This window comes from Polyergus mexicanus, unplaced genomic scaffold (assembly GCF_030449975.1).
Source record: "Polyergus mexicanus isolate NDT 795.1 unplaced genomic scaffold, iyPolMexi1.0 SCAF_16, whole genome shotgun sequence".
Classification (NCBI taxonomy): Eukaryota; Metazoa; Arthropoda; class Insecta; order Hymenoptera; family Formicidae; genus Polyergus; species Polyergus mexicanus.
The window spans coordinates 3,534,130-3,550,907 of record NW_027223336.1 but is presented as its reverse complement, the minus strand read 5'-3'; the positions used below and the strand labels follow the sequence as shown (position 1 = coordinate 3,550,907).

The 16,778-nt window shown below is 40.1% G+C and overlaps 1 protein-coding gene across 7 annotated transcripts in view; it reads left to right on the top strand.

Annotated features, from left to right (window-relative positions):
• The window catches only part of Cmpy (crimpy), a 269,291-nt gene that overhangs the window by 164,349 nt on the left and 88,164 nt on the right, over positions 1 to 16,778 (top strand). For all 7 annotated transcript variants that reach the window (XM_070308937.1, XM_070308936.1, XM_070308935.1 and 4 more), the window contains one exon: positions 5,581 to 5,718. In XM_070308937.1, the coding sequence (XP_070165038.1) occupies positions 5,581 to 5,718 (138 nt within the window). The remainder of the gene's footprint in view (positions 1 to 5,580; positions 5,719 to 16,778) is intronic.

Here is a 16,778-nt window from a genome sequence, read left to right as displayed (position 1 = left end):
TTCACGTCGCACGAGTACGAAAGATATTTAAATTTCGATTAGTCGAACGAACGAACGTAAATACCCGGGATTAAAAAAAAAAAAAAAATGTTTATAAATAAATTAAGCAACTTTTAAAGAATCGCGACTGTGCAAAAATATTCTCTTAAACTGACAATGAATGACCTCATTGATTAAAGACGAGATTTCACCGCGGGTCAATGAAATTCATGCTCCTACGTCTTATGTTCCATTGATCGTAGCAATAAGATTTTACTGAAAATTAATAATAGTCGTATATATTTGCGGATGAAGATTTTTTTAGTTTTTTTTTATTTTTATTTTTTAAGATAAGCCTCCACACATATATTGGAGATGAGAAAAACACAGCAACATTAATATATTCAAATTCAGAATTATACATATTACATTTTTTCATTTTTAAGATATAATAAACGCGCGACAAATGAATAAGATCTTTGGTGAAATTCAGATATTTTTTTTATAAAATATATTATTATAAATTTAGCTCATATATATCATTCTAATGTATATAAGCCGTATTTTAAAATATCATTGATTTTTTTTAAGCGGCCACTATCTGCTTTCTTGATCGGTGAGATTCGCAGTGCTATATTTGTAAATGAAAACATGAGTTATTATTTATATTGTGATGATAATATACCGATTTAAGAGAGTGCGATCGTTGTTTCGAAGGCCATTTAGATATTGAAAAGTGAATGCTAGAAAAGAGTATAAAAATTCGCAAAGAATATAAATAGCGCGTTTGCTTATATTACGCGATTATCGATGGGCAATTATCTCGCGTTTATCACGATGGTTGCAGGATAATTTATAGGAATTTCAAGGAAACGATGTTTATTAAAGCAAATTAAATGATGCGAGCTATTTCAAAACACTCTTTTTATTTCGAACGTATGAAGATTTTAATGATATTTATTGGCGCAAAATATTTATAATATATATTTATAATATATTTTCCGCTGGTGTTTACGCGCATCTCGGTTAGAAACATTCTCGTTCGCTTTATCACTTGCCGATGTGTCGTGCGATGTGAATCTAGATCTAGGCCGCGAACGAAGCGCAGGCGGAAAACATGCAATAATACAACACGTCGCGTGAATTAACGAAATAAATCACGGGACGCGATGACACCAATTATTTATACGACAAGCCGCAGAGCGTCCGCGATGACTTTCCTCTCGAAAGTCTTCGCGCGTCGTAAATGTTTAATTTGCATTTAATATCGCGGTTACGGAGCTGTACTTGAGCAGTTGCATTAAACAACCTGGGGCTCGAGCCTGTTGAAAATATCGCCGTTTGTGGCTACGCATTGCAGCGGCGAGTGAATAAATAGTACGAAATAAATCGCGCCGCCGATGAAATTTATTATCGATCGCTGCTCGAGATCTTGTCGAGAAGAAATCTTGTCGCGAAAATATAAATACGGTGTATAATTGATAGAGTTGAGATCTCTCGGATTAAAAATTCATACAATATTACGTAGATCTTATATGTATGTTTTTTCAATCTCGGAATTTGCGCGTTGAAGGAAAAACGGGAGTCGACAATTGACAGTTAGTAGGTACACAACTAGCGTGTTTGTACTCGAAATTATATTTAACATGAATAAACAAATTCTATATACAATGTTTTCCGTACGCGTCCGAAAAAAAAATTCGTCGCTTCACCTGGTGCCGCGGTGGGCAGCCGACATTCCGTAAACAATCGTCGGCGCGAAAATTCGCCGATGACTCGTCGCATCCCCGGCCGCCCACGCCGTCCGCGCTAATCGGCTACGCAAATACACAGAGCCGACGTAATCCCCGCGCGCGTAGACTCTGGTATTTTAATTGACGGATTTCTGCGGACCGCACGCGCGCATCGCTCTCGGTCGGGCTACTCGAAACCATTTCGCGCTATCATAGTCGAGCACTTTCTTCCGAGAATGAAGCACGCCGCGCGCACGCGTGTGAATCACCGCGCCGGCACGCGGCGCGGTGATGTCAATCTTTGCTCAGCTGACTGACGAGATCGGGGCCTCACCTTCGTCGGCGCTTCGTACGGGACGCGATCTTTCCTCTCCGACCTCGCATTCTTTCGCGTTCGGTGTAAACGCTCGGGACGAGGAGGCGACTGTATAAACGGTGCATCTCCTCTCACGCGCGCGTCAAACGCTGATGCGTTATCGTGTCACTCCGTATCTGTCCGTCGTGAAATTCTTAAGATTTATGCTCGACTTTATTCGTGATGTTGATATTTCGCTGGAGTATCATCGTCTCGATACCACTTTGCACGATGCGTTCTTTGCGGTAAAATTTCTTAACCTGTATTTTAAAAAGTATTTATTTAAATGCATTTGTGAAAAGCAGGCCAAAATACCATTTTACATAGAAAACTTTTATCGTTTTACCGATTCGACTATTTATTTTCCCGCGAATGCGCAATATAAAGTTTGCGATAGGGAATCCGATACCTATATATTTCTCTGATAAAAGATGCAATGCACTTTTTTCTATTGTGGTCGCTCGTTTTAAGCTCGAAAGTTCGAGATTTTGTGTATATCGTTTTTCGATGCATTATTATTTGAGACAGGCTTTCGAGCCTTTATATTTCTGTGATATTTCTTTCCGCCGTTTCGACGCCAGTCAGTTGAAAATTCGCGTTGCGATGCATCGCGCGATCGCATCTTCGATTATCGAATAAATAAATTCACCGGCAGCGTCGCCCAATTCTCGACGTCAAGTATTTTTCTCAAACGAAACGCGTAATACACTCGTGTATATGTTGGCGTAGTATTACAGCTGTACGCGTCGAATGTAAATTGCTTCGCCACCCCATGATCGACGAATTCCACGACGCCTGAATCATCGAAATAAAATATTATCCATCGACCATTCGAACGTCAATCTCCACGACTCCATTAGCAAAGAAGAGCTATATTCTTATTTGAGAGTCGTGACGCATCGACGATGAATTATACGCGGATCACATGAGCAGCAGAGACGTTACACTTGCATTCGTAGGAATGCGATAAGATTTGAGTTTCCTGTTTAACTCAAATCATCCATCTTTGTCTATACTGTTTGTGTGTCGAGTAACGATACAAAATTAAAATTTATTCGCTTACTAATTAAGGGAAATGCAGAATTGAAAGCTAGGCTCTGTGGACTTAAAATTTGAGATCCAAAAACCATAACTTAAGCTTGCATCGGAAGCTTTCGTACATTCACGTATGGGTTATCGTTGAATTGCAAATGTTGCCTGTATGATATCGGTGCTTATTTATTTTCCTGTTTTCCCTCTCGTCGTTCCTCGCGTCCCACAATTTTCTCCCGGACAAAGTATCGAAGCGATAAAGTTCCGGCGAGCTACGATCGTCGAGATTAATATCCCACGCTCGTCGCAGCGGCGTTTGCAGTTGCGACTAATTGGCAGCCGGTATTACATACAGGCGCGACGGTCGCTATCGTTGAATCGCTTGCGTAACGACGTTAAATCATTGCACGTTGCGATCGAATGCACGCACGGCAGATGAAAAAAGAAGGAGAAAAAAAGACGAAGAGAGGCGTGAGGGGAGGGGTGGGGAGGGGGGGGGGGAGAAACGCGAGATCGATCGCGGGGCATACATTGCATTAATTCTAGCCCGGCACTATAACCGCGTAGACATTTCGATAAATCTCGATCTCGTTTTGCGCCGAGACGGAAATGCAACCCACGTGTATCTACGTGTCGCTCGATTTCAACTTGCTTCGATCGCACTCGCGGCGATTTAACGCACGATATATCGTCCCTAAATGTTGTTCTGTTACGTGATGATTACGTGACGTTAAATATAGTACATATGTAAAAAACCTAAGCGATGTTCATGGATATTGAAAACGCTAACTAAAAGAATGCCGTTGACGGCCAAAATTGGCGCGCTCTGTTTCGAAGAAATAATTTTTAATATTCATCCCCATTGCACGGTATTTTGAAAGCGAGGCGATAATTATTTCAAAAGGAAAAGAAAAAAAAATAAAGAACATTTCTACACCACAGTTTTTATACGCGTTTTGTAAAACATTCGGATTTTACTCACGATAAATCGATTATTTTCATAATTATTCCTGACTTTAATACAATAGCCGTCAGAGTAATTAATCTAAACAGCCAAGCGACTATCGCGCGTACGTATACGTGCGGTCCCATTTTAAACGTAAATTTACGAAGCATCTCGCGCAAATGAAACGCGAGCTCTTTTGTGCGAGCGCAATATATACGGGAAAGTTGCGAATTGTTCCGCGTTATACGTTTTTCGTGTAAGAGCTTATTATACGTATAAGCGACGGCATGCCTTCTGCAGAAGGCATGTGCTGGTCGCGCACACGCTGCTTTTTAATTACGGCCAACTTGAAAGCGCACGCTCGCTTGTTCCGGGAAACACGCAATTTTACAATTTCGCCTATCGTTCTTTGGCGAAACGATCGTTGCGTCAAACGAGCACTTACGGGAATTACTTAACGAGAATTTTATAGACTGAAGTCCATTTTAGAGATCATCTAATAATTCGCGACGAATTATATATGGATATTTTTTATTAAAATTTTATCCTGGATTTCTGTCGTTACAAAATTGTAACTCTCCAAGATGCAATGCAATATTTTTATTTTTTTTTTTTTATTTTATTTTGCGATAATGACGTTAATTTTTATTACATTATATTTTTTCTATTCTTAATATTTAATAATAAAATTATCATTTGTGTTTTACTTCAAGATCACATATAGTTGAATTAATTTAAAGTTTTATTAATATCTCATTTTTAACTTTTACTTTAATCTTTTTGCCAAGATTTTTTAATTAATGAAAAAATACAGAATAAAATTCCAATTAAAACTTATTGATTAACTTAAATAATCAATTAATAAATTAATTGGTCATTAATGATGTTAAAGATACAAATCTAAAATTTTAATCAAAATTCTAGAATTTCTATAATTTCATGTAGAATCTCGTAATATAAGAAATAATGTTTAAGTTACGTATTTAAATTAAAATATGTAAAATTCATACATGTATTAGGATATGTGATAGGTATATTAATATTAAATAGATTTTTATTTGAAATTCTGTCGCGAAATCGTCTAAAGTGGATTTTGTGTTGTTGTCGACTTGTATTATTGACAATGCTTTGTTTTGTTAGAAATTTTTTTTCTATTATTTTATTACGATACGCGTGTGCTTTTCTCTTGTAGAGAATATAACGTTTTTAAGGAAACTAACTCTTGTTATAAACTCCTTGATTTTTTTTTTTACGGCAGTAGCGACGATAAATTCATCGCACCGTTCTACAAAATTACGAACGGCAATGTAATTAATGGGAAATTCGATTTTCTTTCTCGGCAAAACTTTATACGCCACGCTTCGGCGGCTTGACGTCGCCGAAATTCACGTTCTCGCCCAATGGACAGTTTCGCCCCGCGATCGAACACTTTAATTAAACCGTCGTTGCGGTGGTCGCGCGCGAAAACTTGGGGCAACTGGGGCGAAAAGCGCAAGGACGGAGAGATCGTAATGCGATTTAATAATTTATTCCAGGCACGTCGTTCGGCGAATCGGCAGCGGCGGCGCGGAGCGATTGGGAGCAGATGGGCGAGGGAAAAGAATCGAGACGGAACGGCGACTGGAAGGACGCCGAGAGGACTACGGGCGGCACGCGGTTCGCCAGCTGGACAGGTAAGAGGAAAAAACCTGTTGAATTAATGTCACCCCTCCATCTCTGGCATCTCGCCTTCCGTCCATTTCTAATTTACGCGGCGCACTTGACATCCAATCTATCCTATACAATAATTATTAATTTTGACACGCAATTGAGACGCGTGATTAACGGATTGAAAATGGCCATTGATGCGTATCGTCCCAACGGACTTCGGTATGTTACTATCCCTCCCTCTTGCTGGTGTTTCCTCTGTAATTACCGTGTTTGCCGATCGCGCTGCTCGGCCATGTACGACATTTCCGCTGATCAACGTGTCCGTTGTCCGTAATTGAAATTGATCGGGAATTAACGTCGCGCTTTATAAGCGACGCTATCTCTGGAATAAAAATCCACGCGACGCAAACGTCACGCTCGGCAAATAATCGGAAAGATTTGAAATGATCGGAACGGTTTGTATGTATGCCTGTCTTTAAAATTAATCGACGCTCGAATGTAGGAATCGTCGAAACGTCGCGAGTTATCGTAACACGATATACTGCAATAGGGGTAACGTAAATTTGAAAAACAGGAAAAGCATGTTGTTTACTTGGAAACAAACACGAGCGCACTCGAAAACAAATATTTCTTCGGAAATAATATCGCGGACAGATATATATAATCTCGTATCAAAAATATATAATATTTATTATTTAACTTGGCGAGCAAATAATTGGCAGATCGTACCGAGGAACGTAATACGTGTATTCCATCTTAATTTAATTTCATCTAATCAGCTGTTTTTGCAAATATACCGCGGACGAAGCGCGCATCTCTAAAATTGTCGATGGCGCTATCAGTGCGAACTTTACGAGCAAACTATATACAAAGGGACCTCGTTTTCTCCCGATATAAGCGCGAACAATAGTAGAACTTGTTTCCAAGTCGATAAAGCTCACCTATCCATACACGGTGCAAGGATAATACCTCCTGTCAAACAGGTATCTCACCGTAGGACGCGTCGTTCGCTTTGTCAGCGCGCCAGATTTATACGGGTTGAGTATCGTTAGCGATTGGCGTATCGGTTCTATCCAACCATAGAATAACTAAAATTCTATGGGCGCGCATAACTTATCGAGGAACTTTATACGCGAGCGAAGCTCCGCTACAAAATATATCGGACAATGTAATTTTGCGAAATACGCTATCCCAATCAATAATAATATTCGTAATACATTATATTCGCTCTTGCGTCTGAAGTAGCACAGTGCCACTAATGATCGGTTTTTCATCGATAAATCAGATTATGTTACATCATATTGAAATTACAGGCAGCTCGAATGACGATATTGTTATCAATGTTAATTGTACTAATTATGAAACTAATTGCAAGCGTATATTTACGAAATGTTTGCGAGTGTTAAAATGCGATAAATAATATTGGACTCGTCATCCGTCCAGCGCGTGTCGTGTTCTCCTGTGTTCAAAATATGAAACTGGATATTGGAGATGTTATAATATGGAAATATATGCTTCGATCGCACCAGGTGCTTAATATAGGATAAACGATCGGGAGGTAACGACATAATCCGACCGAGCCGTAATGGCCGTACTACTCGACCTCTTCCAAGTTTCGCGCGTAACTTTAGTTAAATGAGAGTTGGATCAACGACACCCGCGAACTTTCGCGAAATCATTTAATTCGAGCGGTTGCGCTAACGATATTTGACTTTATACCGACAGTTACGAACAAACGGCTGCATTGAATTTTGAGCCGCGATTATTGCATCTCTCCCGGAATGTAGCGTTTCTCCCGTTCGTTTCTCCGACAATTCGTTTCCTCGAACATCCTCGCCCGGTTACGTCAATTTTTCGATACCATTGGCGTTTTTTTTTTTTTTTTTTTAAACCCGCGTTCCAATTTGAATTTATCATCAGTAGCCTGCTACGAACGGCCCGAGCAAAACGGCCATTGTGCGAATCGCGAAATACGAGAGATATACGCAAAAAATATTTCGCCACGAAATATATTGCGTCTCTTGCGAAGAATATTACTCGCGAATTTATCGCGCGCGGATGACCGCGAAATTTTACGGCATCGTTGATCCGCGGAAATGTTTAAACGGGTCGTATCGTATGGGTGTCGCGTGAGCTTTTGTCGCAGAAAATACGCTTATCCAATTACTTTATTCGCTCCACCGGCGAAGCTCCTTTCATCTTGCGGATATAACTCGAAATTTTTTACGCACTCGTCGGGCAAGTTTTTTTTTTTTTTTGGCGTACATCTTTCTTTCTTTCTCTCTTTCTCTCTTTCTCTGTCTATCTATCTCTGGAGATTATATTTTCGCCCCCGTCAGATAAGCGCTATCTTTTCGAGCGCCCGGAATGCTGATATGTACCTCAGCGCGATGGAATGTGACCTTATCGTCGTGCCAAGTAACAAATCTTCCGCTGTACGATTAATACGTATAATCGCGATGCGTCCACATTTGAGAAAACGTGAGAGAGAGGGCGGGGAGGCGGGGGGGGGGGAGTGTGGAAAGAGGGAGACCGAAAAATAGCGAGAGAGATTGCTCGCTGAACGATTGCCCCGTGCAAATATTTAACGAAATATACATTATTCTTTCTCTTTGCCTCGTCCGGTATTTGACATCGTCTCGGCGAATGGATTTCCCCTACTGCATTAAGAAATCACGCGAGAATATAAAAGGGACGATAGAAATTGTGCGAAAGTGGAGAAGACAAAAAGAATAATGCTGGCTCGGCTCTCATCCTTTCTCATTAAATATGGCAATGTATAACGTTCGATTATCGAAGAACGCGACACTTTTTTCCTTGTTACAGCGGAGCCCGCAAGTTTGCGTAAGCGCGGATATGACGTCGTTATTGTTACAGCGAAAACCGTTATTGTTTGTTTGTAGGACGCAGAATTTTATTACGCAAAAGTGCGTCCTACAAAAAGAAATGTATGTCGTATTTTTTATATAAATATATTCTTCGTCAACGCCCCGATATCGTATAGATTATAAATTATGTATTAAATTTTTTTATTGATTCACACAAGCAAAAATAATGTGAAATTTGTATAGATTGATGGATTGATAGAATTTTTATTTCAATCTTTCTTTTTTAGTTGGCCACCAAACGAATTTACAGTTACGAGGATAATTCTGCATGAAAATATTGGAGATTTATTTCAAAATCAATGATATATACATATGTATAATATTTTTATATATATATATATAAATTGCGATGCTGATAATATTTTATTTCGTATAACACATGCTAACTTATGTAGCTGATCGTTACGTAGCGGCTGTTTTTTTTTATTTTACTTTTAATATTTAGCCAATGGATTCTAGGAGAACATTACGGAAATATGCATTCGGGAAACTAGTTTGGTTGATGTCCGCGTCAGCCGCGGACTTTGTGCCTTCATTAAGGCACATGCGCGATAAGACGCGCGAATTAATCATTGGACCGTGATTCGGAACGCCGACTGATGAATCGCGAATAAATCGAACGATTGTCTAGCGATTTTCAAAGTACTCGCACATGACGTAATTTATCTCGCGATAAAAAAATTACTTACGTATCTCAAATTTAAACGATATCAGCTAGAATGTATTTGAGAATTTAATTAAATATTTAAATAACAAGTTCTTTTTCTGCAAAGAAATTTCAAGAAGTCGCGATAATAAACAACTATGTTCGCACGGGCAGAGATCTGTAAAATCTTTTCGGGTCAGTGAAGCGAACTCACTTTCTCCTTTCGTTTGCGAAGAACCATGTTCGTGTCTCTATTTATTATGTATCGATATTTCAATTAAGGCCGCCGATATGTATCGACTTGGCGCGTTGCTGGCGGGTCGAAAATTGTCCGACCGACTTTTGCGCCGGGTAAAACACCGACAAAATTAATAATTGACGTTAATTAATATCGAGAGTCAAGTAACAGCCTTCTCACGGCACGGTGAATCGCCATTAAAGTAAGTTTCAATTACGACGCGAGTCGTGTAGAGACGTCACGTCTCGTATACATATATGCGTCGCTTTTCGTCCCAGATCGCCCATTAAATTTCTCTCTTCTCGTCGTCGATCGGCCGTTAATCTCCTCGCGCAACGACGTCTCCGGGCATGACATTAATCACTTTCACTCGCCGGGAACCGTCGTTATGCGATAGTTGTCACATTAACGCAGAAAGTTGACGCGCGGTGATTTGTCTTAATTAACGATTATTTCATGGATTTGAGTGCATTAGCACGCCGAGTGTGACAGTCGCGCGTTAAAACCGCTACCGGAACCGCGTCGTACATTCGAGTTTGTTCGCGGAAATCGCGCAATTAGTCAGTCGCGTGCGTCGCATTTACGCGACATAATTGCTTGTTCTGGAAAACTCGACGATTAGCTGCAGCATCCGATTTAATCACATTGTAGATCCTCGTAACACTCGTTAGTATCTACGGAATTTACGATTTGCAATAACACTTATATCATTATCATTTATCAACATTGCTCGACGCGTTCAATTTCACGCTCGTGCAACTATTTCTTCTCGGCATCAAACGGGCGAGTCTCTTTCGAAACGCAGCAGTTGCTGCATTCGTTACGGTGTTATACGGTGTATAATCGTAACGAAATCATCGCGAGTCATCGCAATATTTCATTGTGGATAATTATAATCGCGCTCGCCGAACGCTTTGCGCTTTAATCAAAACATATATAAACTTAGAGTGGGCATCATTCTCGGCGCGCACGTTGCAGTTTTTAAATAAACTCTGTTTCATTATAACATAGATTACGTGGAAATGCAGAAGTCGCTGTGTAATGGTGTAATATCCGTTGAATCGACCGTGGAAATAATGTTTTATTCCAGATTATAATCAACTAAAGAGAATTGCACAAAGTAAACTTTTTCGGTCTCTACCACAATATATACGTACAAGATGTTGTGTGTGTGTGTGTGTGTGTGTGTATATATATATATATATATACATATGTTTGGGTGGGATTGTGGATAAAACGGATGAAAGTGCGAGTTTATCGGAGCATTAAATCAAAATATTAGCCGGAGATTTTTTAAACGAGTTTATGTAGTAAATATCTGACTATTAAGAAACTCATTAACTGTTGAGAGAAAAAAAGAGAAGGGACATTAAACAAGTTATTGATTCGAATTCTTGCATCTTTGCATTCTGTGAAATTATTTTTTTCAGAATAAAAACAAGTTGATTGTTCTAAATCGAGTTTCGTTGCTTTGTTTAGTAAAATCTCTTAAATCATATATGCCCCATGTGGTCGTTTTCCTTTTCATTTTCTGGATTTTGTCATACTGCGTAAAAATTTTTATCTTTTGCATACTGCATACACGCAGTCGAGACGTTTGTTTTATACTCGAATGTACAAACATTCGAGTATAAAAATAATTTAAAAAAAAAAAAGCAAAAAATTGTTTGCGGGAATGTAATTTTATATCTCTCAAAGAAAACTACGCTTCTGTCCGAGCATCGTGATATAAAGCAACACATTGTCGTGTGCGAGATCGCGTATCACACACACACACACACACGCGCGCGCGCGCGCGCGTGAAAAGTGTCGCGCGTGTCAGCCACATGGGACGTAAAATGAGGAGGCGAGATCAGCTGGCCGTACGATAAATGTCATAATATGTCTGCGGCCATTGTGCGTTAACATTAAGCTGGACGGGACGACAGCGCGACGAGGTCGCCGAGGCGAAATATTACAAGACTCATATCGTGTGCATATAAAAGCACCGTTCCCTCCGGATTCTTTCGCTGTGAAATTTTGTTAAATGTGAAGGAGAGAATTTCAGAAAATTCGCGGAGAAAAAGATATAGATGTAGCTTGGCGAGATTAAAGTAGATAACGGTAAAATTGTATACGCGAAGGGGGAGATGTTGAAAAAGATTAAGTTTGCACATAAACTTCAAACTTCGTTTGTTATACTTCATAGTGTGATCAAGCGTGAGTTTGTGCTTGTCGATTTGATTACTGCATCACGGTTAGAACTCTGACAGTTGGAAGGATATTAATCTCGCGGCTGTGACAGATTCAGCTATCCTAATTTTGCAGTCGCAATTAGAAGTCAACCGTGGAAACTTCGAACCGACCGAAATCAAGGAAGCGACGTCTCACCACAAAAATAAACCGCCATTAATTACCAACTAATGAGAGATCGCGAGTGGCGGTGGTGGGAAAAGTTTACGGAAGGTCGCCTACTTTCAGCAATTTACGATCTGAATTCGTCGACTTTTCCAACGTCTCGCCTCTCCTCCGGCGAAATTACGTAGCAATAATCTCGAGCTTCCCCGAGCTCTTGTCTGCTAATTGCGCTACTCGTTTCGAGTTTTATCGGCGATAATCTCTCGTTATCGGTACCTCAAGCATAATTTGGTAACTTGGACAGATTTGAAATATTTACAATGGGGCAGATAACGTAGTTAGTAACTTCTTTAATTTTTACATTTTAATATTTTATTTAAGTAAAACAGTGTTACTTAATTTTTGTTATAAAAAAAAAACGCTAAATATACAAGAATCTATTCATTATCTTATACAAGAAACGAAAATAGATCGTGAAAAAATGACGGTTTTGAAATAGATCTAGATAAGTGAAATTAAGTAAATATGAGATCGACAAGCTGATGAATGTTTTAGTTATTCGCAAAAAAAAAAAAAAAAAAAAAAAAAAAAAAAAAATCTATCATTAATCATTGCTCAGATCTGATCGCGAGAGCGCGCAAGCTGAAACAGATTATTGTGTAACAAAGCGACAGACGTCCGGCCGGCTAATGGCGAAACAGGTTAACCGATCTCAGGAACCACTCGTTATCGCCGTCTCGTAAATCGCCTCGTTACGACTGCATTTGTAATCGCGCGTTATCGTTGGCCACGCTCGCGCGCAAGCGAGCGAAAATCCACGGGCGTGAGACAAACGTCTATTAATAGACGGGTGCGCAGCTCGCCCAATTCGAATATGAATCAAGAATACGTCGATAACGGCCAGCTGGCTCTTTCTCTCTTTCTCTTGGAAGGGAGAGAGAGAATCTCTCACTCGAGAGAAAACTTTTACCCGAACACGCGGATACGTAGTATCCAGTGCACTTTTTTGCACTCGATCGAGAGTACGATACCTGCCTGTGCCATATTTTTCGCAAAAACGTAATTTACATTTTCCGTGATTTGCAGCGATGGATAGCAAACGCGTATACTCTCGCCGTTTATTGAGAAACGTGCATTTAATTTTTTATGGAGCCGCTGAGTTGACTCTTTCCGCGGTATAAAACTCTTTTATGTCTGTTTACTACGGTTTAGTATCATCTTTCTCTCTCTCTCTCTCTCTCTCTCTTTCTCTCTTCATGTTTTGCATTTCTGTAGAAAATGAGAAAGTAACAGGATTGGATTAATATTCGGGCTCTGTTAGTTCGTTAAACTCGATGAGAAGCGCCTGTCACATTTCAATAATCGTTCTACGCCGTTGGTTTTATATTTTAGGAGAGATCTCGATGCGGGAAGAGTGTCGCGTGACACTCGTGCGTTTCACAATTCGCGCACAGAGCGCGAGGCTCCTCTTCGGAGATGAAATTTCAGTGAATAACGTTTTTATCCGACCGTGTCGTGAAGTAATACTTTGCGATTCATCGGCCGTATCGTCTCTCTTAATATTGACCGTGGCAAAATAGCGAACAAGTACCGGGTATCAATATAAACGGCATGCCGACGTGTGCGTCACGTTTGTCTGTTTATCGCGGCGTTTATCCCAATCTCAGCTTCGAACAGTTTTGTCGCGGATGAAAAAAACGCCGCAAAGCGCGCTTCGATTTTCCAATTAATTTAAAGAGATCGTAATACACTCTCGAAAGTTTCCTTAGCATCCTTCGCTATTTAAAACACCGCTCCTTCCGGCCGTTTGCTCCAATTTCGCGACTACCGCGATATCCGCTTTTAAGCGCAAGCGAGACGCTCCGAGGACCGCTAGGCACCGTTAGGCAAATATTTTATAAGAACATGGCGCTGCACACTCTCGGAGATTTACATACATTATAATAAGTAAACAGAACGCGCGAGAGTGTAATGTCGTTTGTATGTTTTCAGCATACCTAATTAGCGGGGAGTAAAAGCTGCTCGCGCAATCTGTTAAAGTCTTTACCGTCACCGCTAATTGAGAAATCACCTTTGAACCTCGAACAGTACGCTTCCCGGAAACGTCTTAGACGATCAAAGAGACGCTATGCCTTCTCGAACTCAAGTCATCAATATTGATCCGCGCCTGAAGTATTTTTCTAGCTTTAAAATCTCTCTTTATTCTTTTCTCTTTCTCGGAATAGAATATTTTTTTACTCGTAAAAAAATGGCAAGGTCTTGTTGATTTTGCTATTAAAAGAATTTGATATTTTTTTTCAAATTGTAATTAAGATTCTTTAATAATTGAGATGCGGAAGTGCTTACGAGATGCGATATTAATTTGACGAATTTTTCGATTTCATACGATTTTGTCGTATATATTTTCTTTGTAAAGCGACAATATTTCCTTCGCGCAAAATTATTTTCGACAGACTTTGCGTCAACAGGTGGAGGAGATTGAAAGATCGAAACAGCGTAAATCGGGGTTTTCGCTGACGGCGGAATGATTTACAACGGGGATCGTTTGTGCGCGATCGGCGATTAAATCTTCCACCTTTGATAGGCGGTATACCGACGCGTGACAAACGGCAAAGGGGACGAGGGTCCGCGTCCAGCCCTCGCAATAAAACGCGCGCGCGAGATCAAGGCGCGTCATCGTAACTCGGCTTAGGATAGAAATTAGCCGACACGTAGGTAACGGGCTTTCATATATATATATATATATATATATATATATATATATATATATATATACACCTCGTCCTTTTTCGCGTTACATCCGCGAGAAGAGCAGACGGTTCCCTCTGGGTTCGCTGTCATCGTCAGACGTGCCACTTGAAATTTTCGCTCTCCCTCTGGGAGCGCGCGCGGATGACTCGCTGCTGTCTCATCGTTGATCTCCAAGTATGGTCGTTGACGCGGTGCCGTACGTAGGCTAAAACGCGAAGCCGTCACTCGCATGCCTTTCGAGCGACGATGATCTCGTTCGTTCGCCGGATGGCAATTTATCGGCATCGGCATAAACCCACGTGTGCCGCTCGTTTGAAGAGCCCGTCTTTTTTTGCCACGTTGTTTCCTCCGCTTCGAGAAAGAACGACCGCTCTCTCTGAATTGCTCTCAAATGCGGAGAAGTGCTTGTCATTTTTCATTACCGCGTTGCGTCACGCGCCATAAGTCGTGCTCATTACGGATGGTTAAACCCAGGCAATAATTATGGGATTGTTATGTCATTGGTCGCGGTCTGCTTGGGGAACATTAAAGGGACGCGACTCGTTAGGACGTGCCGCCCATGGGCTAGTTCGTTAGCGGTTTATTAACTCATTAGTGCGTGATGGTTATTATAGGAAATAAAAAAAAAAATCTGTTTTTTTTTTAAATATATTCTTATTGATATATTATTATTGCTAGTGTATCTATTTCGATCTATTTTTTTTATATAAATAATTTGCATATAATTTTTAAGTATTCTATTTATATAAATTAAAAAGATACATATTGTATAAAGTCAATTCTCATTTATACAATAAAAAATAAAAATTGCGACACGAATTAAAGAGAGAAAGAGAGAGAAAAGTATATTAAATATAAAAAAATAATATACAATACGCGGACACATCGCTACAATATAGTGCAAACGATGTATCGGATTTGGTAAACGTATTTTGTTGACAGTTCAAGGTCTATTTAATCTCTACGAAACGTGAATAATTTTTTCCATTTCAATACGAATGACTGACGACGTTGCACTTCGTGAATCGAATTTATGGGGCGGATTAAACTTATTTACAAATATACTCAACGTTTCGATGACAATCATAATTGACGAATCGTGACGGGGAAAATTTGCGTACCGTATGAAATATGAATGAAACATAGGGACGATACATTCTCTCATCTACCGGCTGTCGCGTCACCCGCATCACTTGTGTATCACTCTCTTTAAAGCAACAACTCTTTTACGAGCTTTTATTCGAGTTTTTATTATCGCGAAAAGTTTCTCACCTCTAATATATATATATATATATATATAAAAGAGGAAGCGAAGAAAACTCATCGCCGAAATTTTTACGGTCCACCGAAATTGTGTCCGCCATCAAGAGTCTCGATTAAAAGCGATTCCGCTGGCTTATGAAGCGCATCGACTTCCATTCCGTGATATACGATTCTCGAGTGCGGAAAATAGACTCTTCTTCTCTTTTATACGACATTTGCCGAAGAATAATCGAGAAAGAGAGATTCGGCTGGATTCCAATTCTTTTTTCCCGTCCGCCCCGGCGTGACCGCGCGGAGCCGTGAAATGACCGTAATTAAAATAGATGTAATCACTCGGCCACACGATAGCCACGTGAGAAGGTGCGCGCGCCATCGGTGCTACGTTGGGCATTATCCAATGCACGATGCTTTGTTCGCGCATAGCGGATCGCTTGTTAGCACAAGATCCGGGAAACAATTTTGTTTTACCCATTTAAACAATTTCGTTGTTCCCCGCGCTCCATTGCTTTCGTACGCGCCGGGTAATATTTTAACTCGAACAAAGTTAACTCTCTCGTACGCTTCTTGAATTAGCTATATTACAACCTTAAATTTAATAACCGGATGTAAAATTATCGAGTAATAAATAATGATTGATTATTCATTCAGATTAATGTTACCAAATTAATTTACAAAGAAAGAGAAAGAGAGAGAAAATGTATATCGTAATAATTTTAATAATATTTTTGTTATCTCGTTCGACTATAATTGCATGTCTGCGGTCACACGCGAGCGTGCGACCGGGCGCAATCATGTTTTACGATAGCAACTTTCGGCGGGCTGGTTTTGGGGAGTCGGATCCAAGACAGAAGGGAGAAAGGTGAATTACCATGCAGGTACCTTCAGGGTGGCCGAGAATATTCTTCGTGATTTATTGGCGACGTAAATCCGTGGCAAAACGAAAGGTGCGAGGAGAGAGGG